At 40.5% G+C, this 19,513-nt stretch overlaps 1 protein-coding gene across 4 annotated transcripts in view; it reads right to left on the bottom strand.

The window, feature by feature from the left end:
• BNC2 (basonuclin 2) overlaps positions 1–19,513 on the bottom strand; it is a 715,491-nt gene that overhangs the window by 144,051 nt on the left and 551,927 nt on the right. For all 4 annotated transcript variants that reach the window (XM_040417243.1, XM_040417247.1, XM_040417246.1 and 1 more), the window contains one exon: positions 9,219–9,321. In XM_040417243.1, the coding sequence (XP_040273177.1) occupies positions 9,219–9,321 (103 nt within the window). The remainder of the gene's footprint in view (positions 1–9,218; positions 9,322–19,513) is intronic.

Here is a 19,513-nt window from a genome sequence, read left to right as displayed (position 1 = left end):
TGTAGAGGTAGTAGTAGTGTCAGCAGTAGCTGCAGTGGCAGGATTACAGCATGAAACCTGGACAGGGCAGGGGATGTGCTGCTGTATGGGAAAGTAGTAGTAGTGGCAACAGGGGTTGTAGTAGCTGCAGCAGTACAGTATTAGGAATGATGGACAGTGGCAGCAATGTCAGCAATGGCAAAACAACTCATTGACATCAGCTGGAGGTGTGTGAAAATCCTCACAGATTCTGTTTTCTGAGAGTACAATGAAGTCTGGCCAAGACACTACACCAATGTCAAACTGGGCCAGTTCCTGATACTGGTCCAATATATAAGCTAAGGTAAGGTCCTATCAGTGACTGACAGCTATCTCTGTATACACAGTAATAGAGGGAAGGTCCTATCAGTGACTGACAGCTATCTCTGTATACACAGTCATAGAGGGAAGGTCCTATCAGTGACTGACAGCTATCTCTGTATACATAGTCATAGAGGGAAGGTCCTATCAGTGACTGACAGCTATCTCTGTATACACAGTCATAGAGGGAAGGTCCTATCAGTGACTGACCGCTATCTCTGTATACACAGTCATAGAGGGAAGGTCCTATCAGTGACTGACAGCTATCTCTGTATACACAGTCATAGAGGGAAGGTCCTATCAGTGACTGACAGCTATCTCTGTATACACAGTCATAGAGGGAAGGTCCTATCAGTGACTGACAGCCATCTCTGTATACACAGTCATAGAGGGAAGGTCCTATCAGTGACTGACAGCTATCTCTGTATACACAGCCATAGAGGGAAGGTCCTATCAGTGACTGACAGCTATCTCTGTATACACAGTCATAGAGGGAAGGTCCTATCAGTGACTGACAGCTATCTCTGTATACACAGTCATAGAGGGAAGGTCCTATCAGTGACTGACAGCTATCTCTGTATACACAGTCATAGAGGGAAGAAGGTCCTATCAGTGACTGACAGCTATCTCTGTACACACAGTCATAGAGGGAAGGTCCTATCAGTGACTGAAAGCTATCTCTGTATACACAGTCATGGAGGGAAGGTTCTATCAGTGACTGACAGCTATCTCTGTATACACAGTCATGGAGGGAAGGTCCTATCAGTGACTGACAGCTATCTCTGTATACACAGTCATAGAGGGAAGGTCCTATCAGTGACTGACAGCTATCTCTGTATACACAGTAATAGAGGGAAGGTCCTATCAGTGACTGACAGCTATCTCTGTATACACAGTCATAGAGGGAAGGTCCTATCAGTGACTGACAGCTATCTCTGTATACACAGTCATAGAGGGAAGGTCCTATCAGTGACTGACAGCTATCTCTGTATACACAGTCATAGAGGGAAGGTCCTATCAGTGACTGACCGCTATCTCTGTATACACAGTCATAGAGGGAAGGTCCTATCAGTGACTGACAGCTATCTCTGTATACACAGTCATAGAGGGAAGGCTGTCAGTCATTGATAGGACCGTCTCCTTGACTTCAAAGCCCAGAATGAGCAGGAATTAAAATGCATGAATTATTAAGTATACGGAATCTTTTTCCACAAAACTATATATTAATTTGCTCAGCTCCTCCTGCTATATAACATGGTGCCTGCAAATTACACCCCTTTAGAGAGGACCTTTCACCACTCCTGACATGCCTGTTTTAATAGCTTCATGCATTCCCCATGTAATAACAGTTCTGGATCATCTATTCTTATGGCTCTGTGTTGTGCCATTCCTTTATTATTTCTACTAGAAGTTATGAATAAATTGCTAGCAGTCTGCAGTAAGGGTACAGAGGGGTGGTAACAAGTTGGGGGGGGTGTACCTGCAAAGTCTGAATATTTCAGCACTGATTGGATAGAGTGAGTCTGTGCAGGTACACCCCCCCCCCCCCCCCCCCCCAACTGGTTATCAGCCCTCTGTACCCTTACTGCAGACTGCTGGCAATTCATTCATAACTTCTAGTAGAAATAATAAAGGAATGGCACAACATAGAGCCATAAGACTAGATGTTCCAGAATTGTTATTACATGGGGAATGCATAAAACTATTAAAACAGGCAGGTCAGGAGTGTTGAAAGGTCCTCTTTAAATGGATAAACTATAATTTTTACTGAATAATTGCCATAAAACAATATATCAGTCTGCTCAGCTCCTCCTGCTCTGTAACATGCTCCCTGTCACTCAGACACCATATTCCACATGACCGGTTCCTTTTAAGACATACTTTTGTTTCACAAAAGAGATGCAAACAGCATATCAATTATGTGAATGCTGAAGCAAAGCTTGGACCTGCTGTCCAGTAGCATTATAGACATTTATCACGAGTCGCAGACACTTTTCAAATCAGTAATAGTTCTTACATACCAATAAATCTGTCCCTCTAAATCAATGTTTCTAACCAATGGTTCTAGACCCACAAGTAGCTCTTAGGCCCCTGTGTGAGAAGCTCCACAGATGGTAGCAGATCTAAATATTGTTGTACCCTGGTAGTACCAGGGATGTCACAGTGTTCATGAAACCTAAAGCTACCACCAAAACCATATAATTAGGTAAGGTTGATATTATTCATTTCAGGCATATGTTTATTTCATAGCTTTTATCCCTCTGGTCAAATTTAAAAGTGGCTTTTAAGCTGAAAAGGGGTTAGGGGCCTTTGCTGCAAATATACATTTCTGCTTATTTGGAATTATGAATTTGATTTTCAGCGCCTTGAATAGTCATGTCCGTCCCTTAATTATAAACAAGGATGTCAATCAGACTAAACCTTACATAGGTGTCTTGCCCTTTACTCCAGTCCATCAAGGCTGAACCATTTTCCCTAAAACCTGTCTCCTATTTAAAGGTAACATTTCATCAATGTGGTTTAAATGAAATTAATTAACGACAGGGCTAGGAAACAAAGTCTCGACTGCAGCAGGGACTTGTTATTTGTTATTCAGAGAATCATTTCAGACTGGTCCTGCTGAATAAAAGAGGCACAGAATAGTAATCTGATTCGACTGAGTGCTTTTTAACATTCACTTGCTATTGAGTTGTGATTTAACGAGCTTTTTTTTTTTTAGATTTCTTTTTAAAAGTATTTAATAAAAAACAAACGGAGGTCAGAGTCTCAAAGCAGGCATATCATGGTCCTTAGGCACTCATTTAGAAGACTATCAGTACTGCACGGCAGATGAAATGTTCCCTCGACCTGTCTCGCTGAGCCATCAAATGTGAGAATCTGACAGGTTTCAGGATGCTGCTAGCAAGCTAGGTGCAGCGAGTCATTAGGAAAAAAGCATTGTTTAGAAAATCTACATATGGGATGTGTGCATCCCATGTCTCTTTGAGTGACTACCAGAATTTTTAAAACCTTTACATACTTCAGGAATTTTAATTAGCAGTTGGTTGTAGACACGTTTCTAGACCTGCTTGACTGCATGATAATTGTATCCATTTCACACAATAATCATCAACTCTATTATCTATATATCTAATTTATCCATCCATCCATCCATCATATATATTAAATTGTAATTTATTATCTATCTATCTATCTATCTATCTATCTATCTATCTATCTACCTATATAGCTATATATCTACCTATATAGCCATCTATCTATTATCTGTCTATATCTATCTATCTATCTATCTATCTATCTACCGCTTACTAGGTCTTTCAAAATCAAGTTTGTGGCCATCAAACACTGTTTTTCATAAATAGGAGAGTGATGTATAAAAAAAAAGCTGTTGCTTGTAATACAGTATGACTGTCTAAATGGCCCCATAGGGAGTAGATTAGTGTGCCTCTCTACAGGCTCTAATCTCATGTGTGCATGAGGACGGATATTGGGGTTACACACTCAGTTTTAACGTTACGTTTGCATGCATATATTTATTTTCCTAATATATATCAAGAAAAAAATCCCACGTTATCACTATAAGCACTGCTGCTTTCACATATGCGTTTTTATTTTCCGGTATTGAGATCCAACAGAGAATTTCAATACCGGAGAGAAAAGCGCTTCATTTTGGCCCCATCAATGGAGACAAAACTGAACTGAACAAAATGCTCCAAAATGCATTCCATTCCATTTGGTTGCGTTCCCATACTGGAGAGCAAACCCCAGCAAGCAGCAAAAACCTAAGTGCGCTCCCGGAGGGTGGCACTTTTTCCTATATTGTACAAGCGCAGCCACCGCTGATGGATTGCAGGGTGGTCGTAACCATGGAAACAAGCAGTGTGTAATGTGATGGAAAAATGAATCCAGCCAGCAAAGGAAGCAAAATAGACAATCACAATACATTAGTAAGTGCCTTGTATTAACTTTCTCTACATGATAATTGGCACTTACTGTAGTGAGACAAACCCTTTAAAGTATATCTATCAGCAGTTTTATACATTAATGTTATATATACTGTATATAAAGCTTCTGGCTTTTTCCACCCACCTGACTCTGATTGAAAGTTTTTTCCATTATATATACAGTACAGACCAAAAGTTTGGACACACCTTCTCATTCAAAGAGTTTTCTTTATTTTCATGACTATGAAAATTGTAGATTCACACTGAAGGCATCAAAACTATGAATTAACACATGTGGAATTATATACATAACAAACAAGTGTGAAACAACTGAAAATATGTCATATTCTAGGTTCTTCAAAGTAGCCACCTTTTGCTTTGATTACTGCTTTGCACACTCTTGGCATTCTCTTGAGGAGCTTCAAGAGGTAGTCCCCTGAAATGGTTTTCACTTCACAGGTGTGCCCTGTCAGGTTTAATAAGTGGGATTTCTTGCCTTATAAATGGGGTTGGGACCATCAGTTGCATTGAGGAGAAGTCAGGTGGATACACAGCTGATAGTCCTACTGAATAGACTGTTAGAATTTGTATTATGGCAAGAAAAAAGCAGCTAAGTAAAGAAAAACGAGTGGCCATCATTACTTTAAGAAATGAAGGTCAGTCAGTCAGCCGAAAAATTGGGAAAACTTTGAAAGTAAGGGCTATTTGACCATGAAGGAGAGTGATGGGGTGCTGCGCCAGATGACCTGGCCTCCACAGTCGCCGGACCTGAACCCAATCGAGATGGTTTGGGGTGAGCTGGACCGCAAAGTGAAGGCAAAAGGGCCAACAAGTGCTAAGCATCTCTGGGAACTCCTTCAAGACTGTTGGAAGACCATTTCAGTGGACTACCTCTTGAAGCTCATCAAGAGAATGCCAAGAGTGTGCAAAGCAGTAATCAAAGCAAAAGGTGGCTACTTTGAAGAACCTAGAATATGACATATTTTCAGTTGTTTCACACTTGTTTGTTATGTATATAATTCCACATGTGTTAATTCATAGTTTTGATGCCTTCATAGTCATGAAAATAAAGAAAACTCTTTGAATGAGAAGGTGTGTCCAAACTTTTGGTCTGTACTGTATATATATATATAAAAGGAAAAAATGGCAGCAGCAATTCACAACAAGTAAGACGGGTGCTATGTCCCAGGGTATAACTTCTTACCCAAAAAATGTAGAAGGAAACGGACAGCAAGCATGAGAAAGGCTCTGTGTCTGAGCCAAAACGTTGCCTCACTGTCCCTCTTGGGTCGATTAAATCACGATTTTCTATTGGAAGTGCTGTCCGTTTCATTCTCTCTCTCTCTCTCTCTATATATATATATATATATATATATATATATATATACTGAGCAAAAATGGTTTTGCTCCCATTTTGCATGAGCTGAACTCAAAGATCTGAAACATTTTCTACATACACAAAAGACCCATTACTCTCAAATATTGTTCACAAACCTGTCTAAATCTGTGTTAATGAGCGCTTCTCCTTTGCCGAGCTAATCCATCCCACCTCACAGGTGTGGCATATCAAGGTGCTGATTAGACAGCATGAATATTGCACAGGTGTGCCTTAGACTGCCCACAATAAAAGTCCACTCTGAAATGTGCAGTTTGATTACACAGCACAATGCCACAGATGTCGCAACATTTGAGGGAGCGTGCAATTGGCATGCTGACTGCATGAATGTCTACCAGAGCTGTTGCCCGTGCAAGGAATGTTCATTTCTCTACCATAAGCCGTCTCCAAAGGTGTTTCAGAGAATTTGGGAGTACATCCAACCGGCCTCACAACTGCAGACCACGTGTAACCACACCAGCCCAGAACCTCCACATCCAGCATGTTCACCTCGATGATCGTCTGAGACCAGCCACCCGGACAGCTGCAGCAACAATCGGTTTGCATAACCAAAGAATTTCTGCACAAACTGTCAGAAGCCATCTCAGGGAAGCTCATCTGCATGCACGTCGTCCTCATCGGGGGCTGGACCTGACTGCAGTTCGTCGTCGCAACCGACTTGAGTGGCCAAATGCTCACATTATTTGGCGTCTGGCACGTTGGAGAGGCGTTCTGTTCACGGATGAGTCCCGGTTTTCACTGTTCAGGGCCAGATGGCAGACAGGGTGTGTGGCATCGTGTTGGTGAGCGTTTTGCTGACGTTAACGTTGTGGATCGAGTGGCCCATGGTGGCGGTGGGGTTATGGTATGGGCAGGCGTATGTTATGGACAACGAACACAGGTTCATTTTATTGATGACATTTTGAATGCACAGAGATACCGCAACGAGATCCTGAGACCCATTGTTGTGCCATTCATCCACGACATCACCTCATGATGCAGCATGATAATGCACGGCTCCATATTGCAAGGATCTGTACACAATTCCTGGAAGCTGAAAACATCCCAGTTCTTGCATGGCCAGCATACTCACTGGACATGTCACCCATTGAGCATGTTTGTGATGCTCTGGATCGGCGTATACGACAGCGTGTTCCAGTTCCTGACAATATTCTGCAACTTCGCACAGCTATTGAAGAGGAGTGGACCAACATTCCACAGGCCACAATCAACAACCTAATCAACTCTATGCGACCGAGATGTGTTGCACTGCGTGAGGCAAATGGTGGCGACACCAGATACTGACTGGTTTTCTGAAAAACCCCCAGGAAGGCAAAACTGCGCACATTTCAGAGTGTGCTTTTATTGTGGGCAGTCTAAGGCACACCTGTGCAATATTCATGCTATCTAATCAGCACCTTGATATGCCACACCTGTGAGGTGGGATGGATTATCTCTTCAAAGGAGAAGTGCTCACTAACACAGATTTAGACAGATTTGTGAACAATATTTGAGAGTAATGTTTTTTTTGTGTATGTAGAAAATGTTTCAGATCTTTGAGTTCAGCTCATGCAAAATGGGAGCAAAACCAAAAGGGTTGCGTTTATATTTTTGCTCAATGTATATTAATAAAATCAAGCAAAAGCAGCACCAAATAAAGTCAAAAGTCAAAAAGGTCAAGAAAATTCCAAAATAGTATGGAGTGCCAGCAGATATGGATTCTGACAAAATCACCTGTTAAATATAGAAGAAATTCCATAGCACCGCCTTATGGTGAAAGAAATGGTGTCCTTTATTCACCCATGCAATGTTTCAGAACACTTGCTGTCCCAGCAAGTGGACTGATACTTTGCATGGGTGAATAAAGGACACCATTTCTTTCACCATGAGGAGGTGCTATGGAATTTCTTATATATATAGGCTCCATTGAGAGAGCTGAAAACGTTGCTGTCCACATATGGGTCAATAAACACCCTCTTTTTTCACGGATTACTTGTGTGCTGCCTTGGATTTTTTCCTTCTTTATATCTCATTTGGACCAGGTCCGTGGCCCTCTTCAAGGTATTGCACCTGCTCATATATTGTGTGCTGCTCTTCTATTTTTTACTTCATATATATATATATATATATATATATATATATATATATATATATATATAAAGCTTCTTGCTTTCTCCACCCACCTGCCTCTGATTGAAAGTTTTTTCCATCTGCATTAGCAGCAGGGGTGGAGAATATCAGGAGCTCATGAATATGGGGACTCATCATTATGCACTGCACAATCAGGCCTCATGCACATGGCTGTTGTGCGGCCATTCCGTGCATTGGGGACCGCAATTGCGGTCCCCAATGCATGGGCAACATCCGAGCAGCGGGCCAGACCCATTCAACTTGAATAGGGTCCGTGGTCTGTCCGCACCGCAAAAAAATATGACATGTCATATTTATTTGCGGTGCGGAACAACGGAAAGAAACACCACGGAAGCACTCCGTAGTGCTTTCGGTGTTCCGTTCCGTTACTCCGTTCCGCATCTCCAGAATTGCGAACCCATTCAAGTGAATGGATCCGCATCCATGATGCGTGGTGCACACGGCTGGCGGCCGTGGATTGACGACTTGCCCAGCGGCCGTGTGCATGAGGCCATGAAGAAAGTGACCCAGTATTTTGCTAAGAAGATCTGTCACTAGTTTATGCTGCCCTTAGTTAGGACACCATAAAACCAGTGACAGATTCCCTTTAAAGAAATGTCTTTTCTGCGTTCTACAAAAGCAGTGTTGGATGTCATCTCATTGACTAATATCTGTCTGACTCACATTACCTCCCTGTCATTCTCATGACCTTCGCAGTCATATTTTTATAGCAATGACTGCAAATGATGGATCAATGTTTTCAATAGAGACGTAGAAAACTTCCTCAGTGTAATGAGAGTCCTACTGGCACTAGTTACATCGGATGGTGACAATTTCATGTTTTTGGGGATGAAGTGAACAGGAATACTAGTTATATAGATAAATAAGACAGATAGATAGATAGATAGATAGATAGATAGTAGGTAGGTAGTAGGTAGATAGACAGATAGATATATAGTAGGTAGGTAGTAGGTAGATAGACAGATAGATTGATAGATAGATAGATAGATAGATAGATAGATAGATAGTAGGTAGATAGTAGGTAGATAGATAGTAGACAGATAGAGATAGACGATTGATAGCTAGATAGATACTAGAAGAAGCAAGAATTGGGCAGCACTGCGGTTTTCTGCGTAAATGTGGAGTGCCTGAGGCCGAGGAGGCGATTCCCCTCCAAACAATATGGATGAAAAAATTCCACGGCACATCCAAGGAGTAAAAATAATTATAACGATTTTATTCATCAGACACGCAACGTTTCGATCCGCTTGGTCCCAGCAAGCTGATCGAAACGTTGCGTGTCTGGTGAATAAAGCCGTTATACTTATTTTTACTCCTTGGATGTGCCGTGGAATTTCTTCATCCTAGATAGATAGATAGATAGATATTTAACAGTTTTATGAGGAGGACATGAGCATGTTGTTTCTTACCATGTGCCACCCAGCCATGTTTACATTGGTCACAGGTTCTCAGATTTATCTTCCCGGGCTGGAAACATTCACATGTGCAATTTACAAGTGTACATCGGATGGCCTGCAGTGAAAAAAAGAAGAAGGGAGAAGGGTTTCATCGATCGTTGTCCATTTCACTATTTCTGCTCTTACAATATGCATGAGTTGTTGTGGCTTATGGAAAACACAGCGCAACCACATTGTTTGGAGGGACACAAAAGATGGAAAAAGTTCATTTCCGATGCAGCTCTACTGTACTTTATGGCTTACAAGACACAGAGACACTTAGCTTCTAGTGCCTGTGATACCATTAGACCTAATAAACAGGATGAGAAGGTCGCTTAAGAATATCCCAGGAAAGCATCCTCTTATAACAGAATAGTATCAATGCAGAGCCTACTGGCTCCGAGTCTTCTACTACAGCACATAATCATATTTCATTTGTCAAAATCAAGTGCAGCTATCTGTGATAGGGATCAGCAATTTCACTCACTTAATGCCAGCGTGTGCAAGGAGATTTCACTGAAAGAAAATAGGTAAAATATTTGTACAGTTACATCATGCACCAGCCAACAATGATATAGATCAGGGATCAGCAACCTTCGGCACTCCAGATGCTGTATAACTACAACTCCCAGCATGCACATTTATTCTGCAGTTCTTGTAACTCCCATAGAAGTGAAAGAAGGATTCTGGGAGTTGTGGTTTCTAAACAGCTGGAGTGCCGGAGGTTGATGATCCCTGATATAGATAATATGGCTTTATGCATGTGTCATAGACAAACAATGCAAACCTACATTCTCACAGTGTTGACCCAGAGATAAGAACTTAAAGGGCTTCTGTCACTCCACTAAACTAATTATTTTTTTTTTGGTCTCCTTAAAATCCTTATGCTGCGATTTCTCAATATATAGGGCTATTACTCAGTTTGGTTCAGTAGTTATATAAAAAAACAGACTTTTATAATATGCAAATTACCTGTCTAGCAGCAGGTAGGGCGGCTACTTGCTGGTAGCAGCCGCATCCTCCATTCATAATGACGCCCCCTCCTCATGTTGATTGACAGGGCCAGCGGACGCGCTCGTTCTCTGACTGGCCCTGTCTGCGTTTTAAATCTCGCGCCGGTCTTCAGTTGACGCAGGCGCACTCAGTGGAGGACGCTCGCTCGGCTGCTCCATCCTCAGTGCGCGTACATGTGACGTAATCGGCGCATCAGTTTTTTTATATAACTACTGAACCAAACTGAGTAATAGCCCTATATATTGAGAAATCGCAGCATAAGGATTTTAAGGAGACAAAAAATAATAATTTGTTTAGTGGAGTGACAGAAGCCCTTTAAAGGGGCTGTCCAGTTTCAAGCTAAAATGGAGCAATGGGGCAACAATGCAAAAATAAAAGAAGCATTAATTACCAATTAGATCCAGCAATGTCCGTTCATACCAGACTTTGTTAACCTGGCTGTGGCTGTGATGTCATTTTGACCAAATGGGACCACTGTAGCCAATCACAGCCCACAGCAGTAAGTGGGGGCAGCACCACTGGATCCTGTATGGAGGCGCATAGATTTGCTTACTACAGAAAGTGTCTCCCATATGGCACCATTATACATAGATATTCTCCCTTAGGGGCATTGCTCCACAATGTAACATCAGATAGGACATAACCTCAGGACATAGTATGATTCCGTCAGTAACGCCTATCCTCCTGTATTCATTTGGGGACTGTGGGGGAGATTTATAAAAACTGGTGTAAAGGAAAAATAGCTTGGATGCCCCTAGCAACCAATCAGATTCCACCTTTCATTTTCTAAAGGAGCTCTGAAAAATGAAAGGTGGAATCTGATTGGTAGCAACTAAGCCGGTTTTCCCTTTCACCAGCTTTGATAAATCTCCCCCTTAGTGACCAAGCAATTTTTTATATTTTTTTTTATTGTCACATTCCAAGAACTATAACCTTTATTTCCATCAATATAGTCATATGAGGACCTGTTTTTTGTGGAACAAGTTTTAGTTTTTAATGACAACATTTTGGGGTACATATAGCTTACTGGTTAACTTTTATTAACTTTTTCTGGTGGGATGGGATAAAACAGCAATGCTGCCACTGAGTTTTTACATTGTAAATTTTGCGACCTTCATTTTGCAGCATAAAAAACATAATAACTTTATTCTCTGGGTGCACTACAGGGATACCAAAAATAGCTAGTTTTTTAATTGTCGCATATATGTTTTGAATGGTTGCACCCCAAGTTTTTTACTTTTTGTTCTAGAAAGATGAGGTCTTAATTTTTGTGGAACGACTTGTAGTTTTCATTGGTACCATTTTTGGGTACATAACACTTTAAAATAGTTTTTTATTAAATTTTTTGTGGCAAATATGCAAAAAAATACAATTCTGCCTGATAAGTTATGTGATAATTATATAGTGCAGGACACAGCAATCACTAGTATTTGGGTGGGTTATTTTTGTAATATTTTCCACTGGGGAAAAAATTCCACTTTTTATTCAATGGAAAAGGTTTATTTGTTTGTGATCTGGAGATTTTTTTTAAATAAAACGTCAACTCTACTTTTTACCACCCATTAGTCCCACAAGAGGACTTTGACATGTGATCCACTGATCGCTTCTGTGATACACTGTACTGCTTATGCAGTACACACTATTATATTGTTAGTATATCAGTAATACCTCATACAAGCTGTGGACAAGTTTGGCACTGTTTCTAAACGAAAGCAGCCATGTTTTACTGATGCTGAACAATCCCTCTTAACAGCATTGCTATTGTGGCTATAGTAATACTGTCTACAATCCCTGGATATAGAACTGCCACAAACCTGCCATACTATAGACTGGAAGTGTAGCAGTAATACAGTATGGAGATTATGCTCCTCATTCTGGTTTCTTTGCTATCTTTATCCAGCGTGGCGGTAAATAAATCTCATCCTAGTACTGTTTTCTATATCCTGTGCAGTGCTACTGTTTAATACCAGTTGCCAGCATGGAATAAATGACACTGTCATCCACATACTTCTAGCAGCCCCCCTCCATCATGTAAACTGTTCAATCGTTCATTTTCCAAGCTATATAAGTATGTATTTCTGATTAACGGAAATAGTAATATGAAATATATTACCAATGACATCTGCTGATGAAGCAGGAATAATATATGTGTCTGTAGGTTAACAGTGAGGAAGAAAAGAGATCTTGCTGAAAGGTCCAGTTTCATGTTCAATAGTTTATTGACTTGATGATATATCATGTCTGCACTTGTCAGTAGTGGTGTCTTTCTTTAATATGTTCACTAATTAATGAACTCTGTAATTAATTGTGCTGCCGCTGCACCATGGCATGTTACGAAGCGACAGTCGGGTTCTGCTTATTAACCCTGTGTTGGGTATCAGAGATAGCACTGCTCTTTCTCTCCATTTAGAAAGAAAAGAATCAGATGATGTGCATTCCTAGTCTGTCTGTACCTACGTAATTATCATAGAAAACCATACAAACATGAGATAAAATATTTATGTATTTATATCTACTCCTCAACATTGAAATTGGAACATCAAGAAGCAAAAGTCATGGAATTATTGAAATCTCAGGATCAATAGACATGTTAATGTTATGAAAATGGTAAAAAAAATGGAAACAAATATCTTTATATCTTTATATTATTCAGTATCGAATATGAGCGCTACACAGCAGTAGACACCCCTACACACCTTGACATGCTATCAGTGAGATTATTAATGGTTGTCTGGGGGAATGTTCTGCTTATTGGTTCCATGACAACGCGGAGCTTTTAGTGTACCTGAAATGAAGACCAAAAGGGCTACCGTACATTATTCCACCCCATGTCTTTATCCTAGGAGTAGGATCAGTGTGACTATTCCTTGTGAAGGCTTTTCCATGTGGTCTCCAGACCAATCTCTGGCTATCATTGTGTGCGAGATAAAAGCGTGACTCATCACTAAGGAGGATAGACATCCATTCCAGCCTCCAATGACATCATACTGTGGGATGAGACAACCATCTAATGTGTTTGAGGCCTCCTGATTCTCCCTCAGCATCAGATGTCGGGGGAGAAAAAAACAGGGCTGTTAAATTTCAACATGCCCATGCTTTTTGTTGTCAAGGAGATAAGCTGCTGCCAGAGGGCTTACTCTCTTCTCTTCATTGAGGATACATGCCTGCTCAACTGTGTGTTTGTATGAGGGTCAGCAGAAATAGCCATTGACTGAACAAGTGTTTTGTCAGTAGCCTTCTAATGTGTCTGTCTTGCCTTAAAGCAGGGGTGTCCAATCTTGAGCTTACCAGCTGTTGAGAAACTACAACTCCTATGCCTTGACAGGTTATGACTGTTGAAACATCCTAGTTCTGATACACCTGGAGAGCACCCACTACCTAGGAATTGATAGGAGCATCAGCCAATATCGGAGACAAAAGTAGTACACTGAAGAAGCTTGATTTGTTGCGAAACTTCATGCTTCCTGCTGCTTGACCTAAAACAAGCCTGTAAATCACAGGGAAGCATATAGATTCATGAGGTGAAATAAGGGTTACCCCAATAGGAATCTAATAGATTGCTAGCAAAGCTGACCTACAAGGTGAATTAGAGTGGATTCAAATGCAGGATATTTGGAACAAAAATACAACCTGAAGGGCTTATTCAGACAGACAATAGAAAGCTTGTCCATGCTCCAGACAATGACCATGGAGGGGTTTTTAAATGGACCATACATCAATGGCATCCATGTGCCATCCATTGTTCTTGCAGACCCATTCACCTAAGTAAATGAGTCTTCCAGGAAAATCAAAGAAGGATGATGCAACTGCCTCAGCATGGCCTACTCGTCCATTGGGAAAATTGCCCATGTGATATATCCATTGACATTAATGTGTCAGTGTTCAGCCCAGGTGCTTTCCATTCTACTGTATACTTGGACAGCACCCAGTCAAGAAAATCATCTGTATGAAAAGGGCCTTAATTTCCTAAAAAGCAGAATTGACTAGATGCAATCAAATTAATTAGATCAATTTTCCAACAGATCAGTCAGACCAGAGTCGATCACTGAAAAGTCTAGCAAATACCAAAAATAGTTTGTATCATTATCACATAGGATTCCATACTGATTCTATGATGCCCTATAGTACGCATAATATATGCATAGCAAAATAGCACAGCTACACATTAAAATGATTTACCTCATAAATACATCAGCTCCATGAATATTCATTGGCTGAGACTGAAGGTCCCATACTGAGCACAAAAATCACATGATACATGATGATACCCAAAGTCAAAAGGATTGATTTCACCAATGTGAGTGCGACAGAGAATAGCAAAATGACATCTGTCGGATATGTAGGGCTATACCACTAGAGTGTCCCAATATATTGTATTAGCTGCACATTTCCAGAATGCCATGGAGAAATGTAAGCGTATTAGAAACTTTTCAAATTGTATTAGTGAAGATAAATCCAGATATGAGATACAGTGGTAACACAATAGGGCATTTATAGGAATCGTAGCAGGTTTGCTCACATGCACACATTTTCTTGAATAGTTTTTTATTGTCATGTACAGAGTAGTATTCTCATGGCTCGATTCCACCCCCAGTTAACTTATACTTAAAGTTACTTTGTTTTAAAATAAATGACATGCTTTATTCTTAATATTATATATCAAATCAACACCAATCTTTAAAAAACTTTCAAGTCCAAACAAAAAAAATGGTAGCAGCAAAAAAAAAAGTCTGTAAATCTATGGGATTTAGTAGATAGTAAAATTACATGTAACAAAAGGTCTATTTTAGAACATATTAAAAGGCTATTTCCGCTTTCACAATCATTGTCTTTTATGGTGCCCACTGCCAATACATCTAAAATATAAAATTAAGCAATTTTGGTAATGTTGAAAGTGCTGATTAAAATACCTGTCTTGTGAAGATTGGTTGTTGGCGCTCCTGAGAAAAAATACTTTTATTCGTTATGCAAATTACGACTTTGGAGCACTAAGGGGTATCTGTACCTCGACTCTACAGTTATCCAGTGCTGGCCATGCCCCTCAGTACACTGAAGCCCTAGTTAGCATAAAGAACATGTCTTCCCCCCCCCCCCAGAACCACCACTGCCAATTTTCACAAGACATGTATCAGTTTACTCAGCAGGATCTATTCAACCAAGCCAGAGGCCTGGTTTAATAGGGTTGATCATGCTGACAGGTGGTCCTTATTTTACTGTCTTCTACCCTGTTTGTGAATACAACTTTGTGTTTCCATGGTTCCAGACTACAAACAACTTTGCGTAGTCTGATCCCACAACAATACCCCCTTCCATCTCACCCCTTATTTTTTTTGGTAAAAAGTAAAAAGTAGACCAAATGGAAGAGATAATGGGGGCAATTTATCAATAAATCTGTGCCAAAAATGTTAAGCAAATCCCTGAGCAGCTGAATGTGAGTCTCAGATGCCGCAATCAGCGCCTCCTCCATGCAACAAAACGGGATTTGTGACAAAGTAATTTGTCACAAATCACATTTCTTGTCAAAATTCAGGAAAGCTTCCGAATCAAATTTTTCAAAACTTCGCTCATGTCTACTCATAATGGCTGCATATGATCATACTTAAAATGGAAAAATAGGCTGATTGCTATTTTTTGAGGCTATAGAAACAGTCATTATAGCTAAGGTTTCTCTAATACTGCAGCATCACAATATGCCATTTGGAAGGGTTTCTATAGAATGATATAATGGCCCTCGATGTAAGAGTTAAACATTCTTCCTAACTGCTGCATGCATTTTTTCAGAACTTGCAGAAGGGCTCAGGGTCCCATAGCTATATCCCTGCCCTTGTTGATTTTCTGAGGAATGTGTATTATCTAGGTTTTTTTGGCATGGAGGGCAGCAGTTACCTTGTGACTATGAAGGATATACCAAAAAATGCTGGTGACACAGACTCTTAAAGTGAATATGTTGCCAATTTTTTTTCTGCAAGTTAAAACCAGATAGTGACTTGTACCCTTTTTCTTATCTGTTTTTATTTTCTGGTTACAGATTTATTTATTCTATTTCACGAACAAGATTATGGGGACAGCCATCTTGCCTGAGCTGTTCTTAGCATTTAGAAAGCATTTAAAGAATTGCTTTACAGCAGCCCATAGAATGTGTCGGCAGATAAGAACCATTTGGCCCATCTAGTCTGCCCAATATACTGAATACTATGGATAGCCCCTGGCCCTATCTTATATGAAGGATGGCCTTATGCCTATCCCATGCATGCTTAAATAGCCCATGGGCTATAGACACATTGACTTCTAAGGGAGAGTCTTCTAGGCATGCTCTGTGACCTGTGCAGAAGTCAATGTACAAGCAAGGAGTAAATAAGCTTTGACAATCACCTATTGTTAATGGAGAATCCTGTGTTATCTATACACAGAGGCGATATACGTCATTCTAAACCTCCCTGTGATAATAAGGAGATAACTGCAGTAGAGTGATTTGTCCAGACCAAGAAGTTGCAACTATTTTTAGGCCTAGTGGCCAGTGCAAAAACTGCAGGATCTGGCTGTCTTACTGGGCTGTTCAGACATAAACTTCCTGTTTGATGCCACTACAGCCAATCGCTGGCAACAGCTGTGACCTGCTTCTCATGTGACCTTTTTTCATAACGCAAGGGAAGCAGGTCACTACTGAGGCAAGCAATTGGCTGCAGCAGTGTCAAACAGGACGTTTACATCCAGAGAGCCCAGTGGAGCAGTCAAGACAGGGGAACCAGTTCTAGGAAGCAGGTAACTATGCTTCCCTTCACAAGTCTGCCTACCCCTACCCCCCTCACACATGAACAACTCCTTTAAAAATTAACTACACTCTCCAAAACATTTTGATTAGTGATGAGTGAAGTTTTCAAAAATTCGATTCAGCTGCTTCATCGAACTGCGAAAATAAATAAAATTTGTTACAAATCACTTCTTAATTAGTTCCATTTCATTGTATGGAGCGGGGGCAATGACGGGGAATGGCGATCACGTGGCCCCCCAGTCCAGATGCCGTGTTAAATGCTGATTGTCGCATTTGAGAGTCACATTTAGCCTATTAGGGGGTTAATCAGGGGTTAAAAAAAAATACATACTCCCCTCATCCCTTTGATTGCGGAGAGGCGGTTGCGCCAGTTCTCGTGTGTGCTGATGTGATGACTTTCCCATGTCAATGCATGCAAGAATGGCCAATTTTCTTCAATCAAGATGGCCGAGTCGACCTCTCCGCAATCAAATGGATGAGATAAGTATTTTTTTGTTTTTTCTTTCTACCGCCATTTCAGGAAGAATTCATTTGTTACTACAAAGGGCGAAGAAATTCGGATTTGTGGCGAAACAAATTTTTTCTGAAATTCGGATTGAGTTCCACTTTGTTAACTTCGATTCACTCAACACTAGTTTTGATATGTTATGGAGGCATATCAAAGATTTTGATGACATATTTAAAGTTTTTGGAAAGTATAGTTACACTATAAATCATATTTAATAGTCAGCATTAATAGCTTTATAAAAATAATGACATATCTACAGTTGGAAGAAGGTGCCAACACTATATATAAAAATACTTGGTTGAAACAATACACTGGGCATAATGGGGGAGATTTATCCAACTGGTGTAAAGTAAAACTGGCTTAATTAGCAATCAATCAGATTCCACCTTTCATTTTTCACAGCTCCTTTGGAAAATGAAAGGTGGAATCTGATTGGTTGCTGTGGGCAACTAAGTCAGTTCTACTTTACACCAGTTTGATACATCTCCCCCAATATACGGTATAGCGATGAAAAAGAAAAGTGGATGTGCTATTCAGAATGGCTTAACAGTTTCTGTTTTTAAAATAATAAGCCCTCTGATCATACTGTATCTGCATCCGACACAGATTATGTCAGATTTCATGGGAAAGCCAGTGCTGCTTGTAACACTTTTTTTCCTGTCATCCCAACAGACCCTATAAGTCAAAAAAGTTTGTGAGGCACTGGTGCTATTCACTGTGTGATGTGTTGTAGTTTACATTATAAATCAAAACCTTGAAGAACATGTGAACAGGGCACATCTGAGTGGATGCTTAATTAAAGAGGTTGTCCTACAAAGGACAAGTGATGGACAAATGTTTGATTGCTGGAGTTTCCATCAACAGGCCTTCCACGAATTACTAGCATAACGTTCCAAAGCCAGACGTTCCTCCTTACTGTACAACTGCTGCAAAGGGGACTTTAAATAGAGAACAGCTCTATTTAATGTCCAAGGATTGATGGAAACTGTCAAGTAATCAGACAAAGACCAGATATTAATTGCCTATCCTTTAGAAAGAAGATACATTTCCATTTGGGGGCAACTCATTCAGCATTCTCCCCCAATGGCTATTAATTCCTTAACACTTAATTATGTACATGTACAGTCAGGTCCATAAATATTGGGACATCGACACAATTCTAACATTTTTGACTCTATACACCACCACAATGGATTTTAAATGAAACGAACAAGATGTGCTTCCACTGCAGACTGTCAGCGTTAATTTGAGGGTATTTACATCCAAATCAGGTGAACGGTGTAGGAATTACAACAGTTTGCATATGTGCCTCCCACTTGTTAAGGGACCAAAAGTATTGGGACAATTGGCTTTTCAGCTGTTCCATGGCCAGGTGTGTGTTATTCCCTCATTAACCCAATTACAATGAGCAGATAAAAGGTCCAGAGTTCATTTCAAGTGTGCTATTTGTATTTGAAATCTGTTGCTGTCAACTCTCAAGATCAGATCCAAACAGCTGTCACTATCAGTGAAGCAAGCCATCATTAGGCTGAAAAAAACAAAACAAACCCATCAGAGAGATAGCAAAAACATTAGGTGTGGCCAAAACAACTGTTTGGAACATTCTTAAAAAGAAGGAACGCACCGGTGAGCTCAGCAACACCAAAGGACCCGGAAGACAACGGAAAACAACTGTGTTGGATGACCAAAGAATTCTTTCCCTGGTGAAGAAAACACCCTTCACAACAGTTGGCCAGATCAAGAACACTCTCCAGGAGGTAGGTGTATGTGTGTCAAAGTCAACAATCAAGAGAAGACTTCACCAGAGTGAATACAGAGGGTTCACCACAAGATGTAAACCATTGGTGAGCCTCAAAAACAGGAAGGCCAGATTAGAGTTTGCCAAACGACATCTAAAAAAGCTTTCACAGTTCTGGAACAACATCCTATGGACAGATAAGACCAAGATCAACTTGTACCAGAGTGATGGGAAGA

This window comes from Bufo bufo, chromosome 2 (genome assembly GCF_905171765.1).
Source record: "Bufo bufo chromosome 2, aBufBuf1.1, whole genome shotgun sequence".
Lineage (NCBI taxonomy): Eukaryota > Metazoa > Chordata > Amphibia > Anura > Bufonidae > Bufo > Bufo bufo.
Note: the sequence above shows the minus strand (reverse complement) of the source record. Positions and strands in the feature narration are given on the sequence as shown.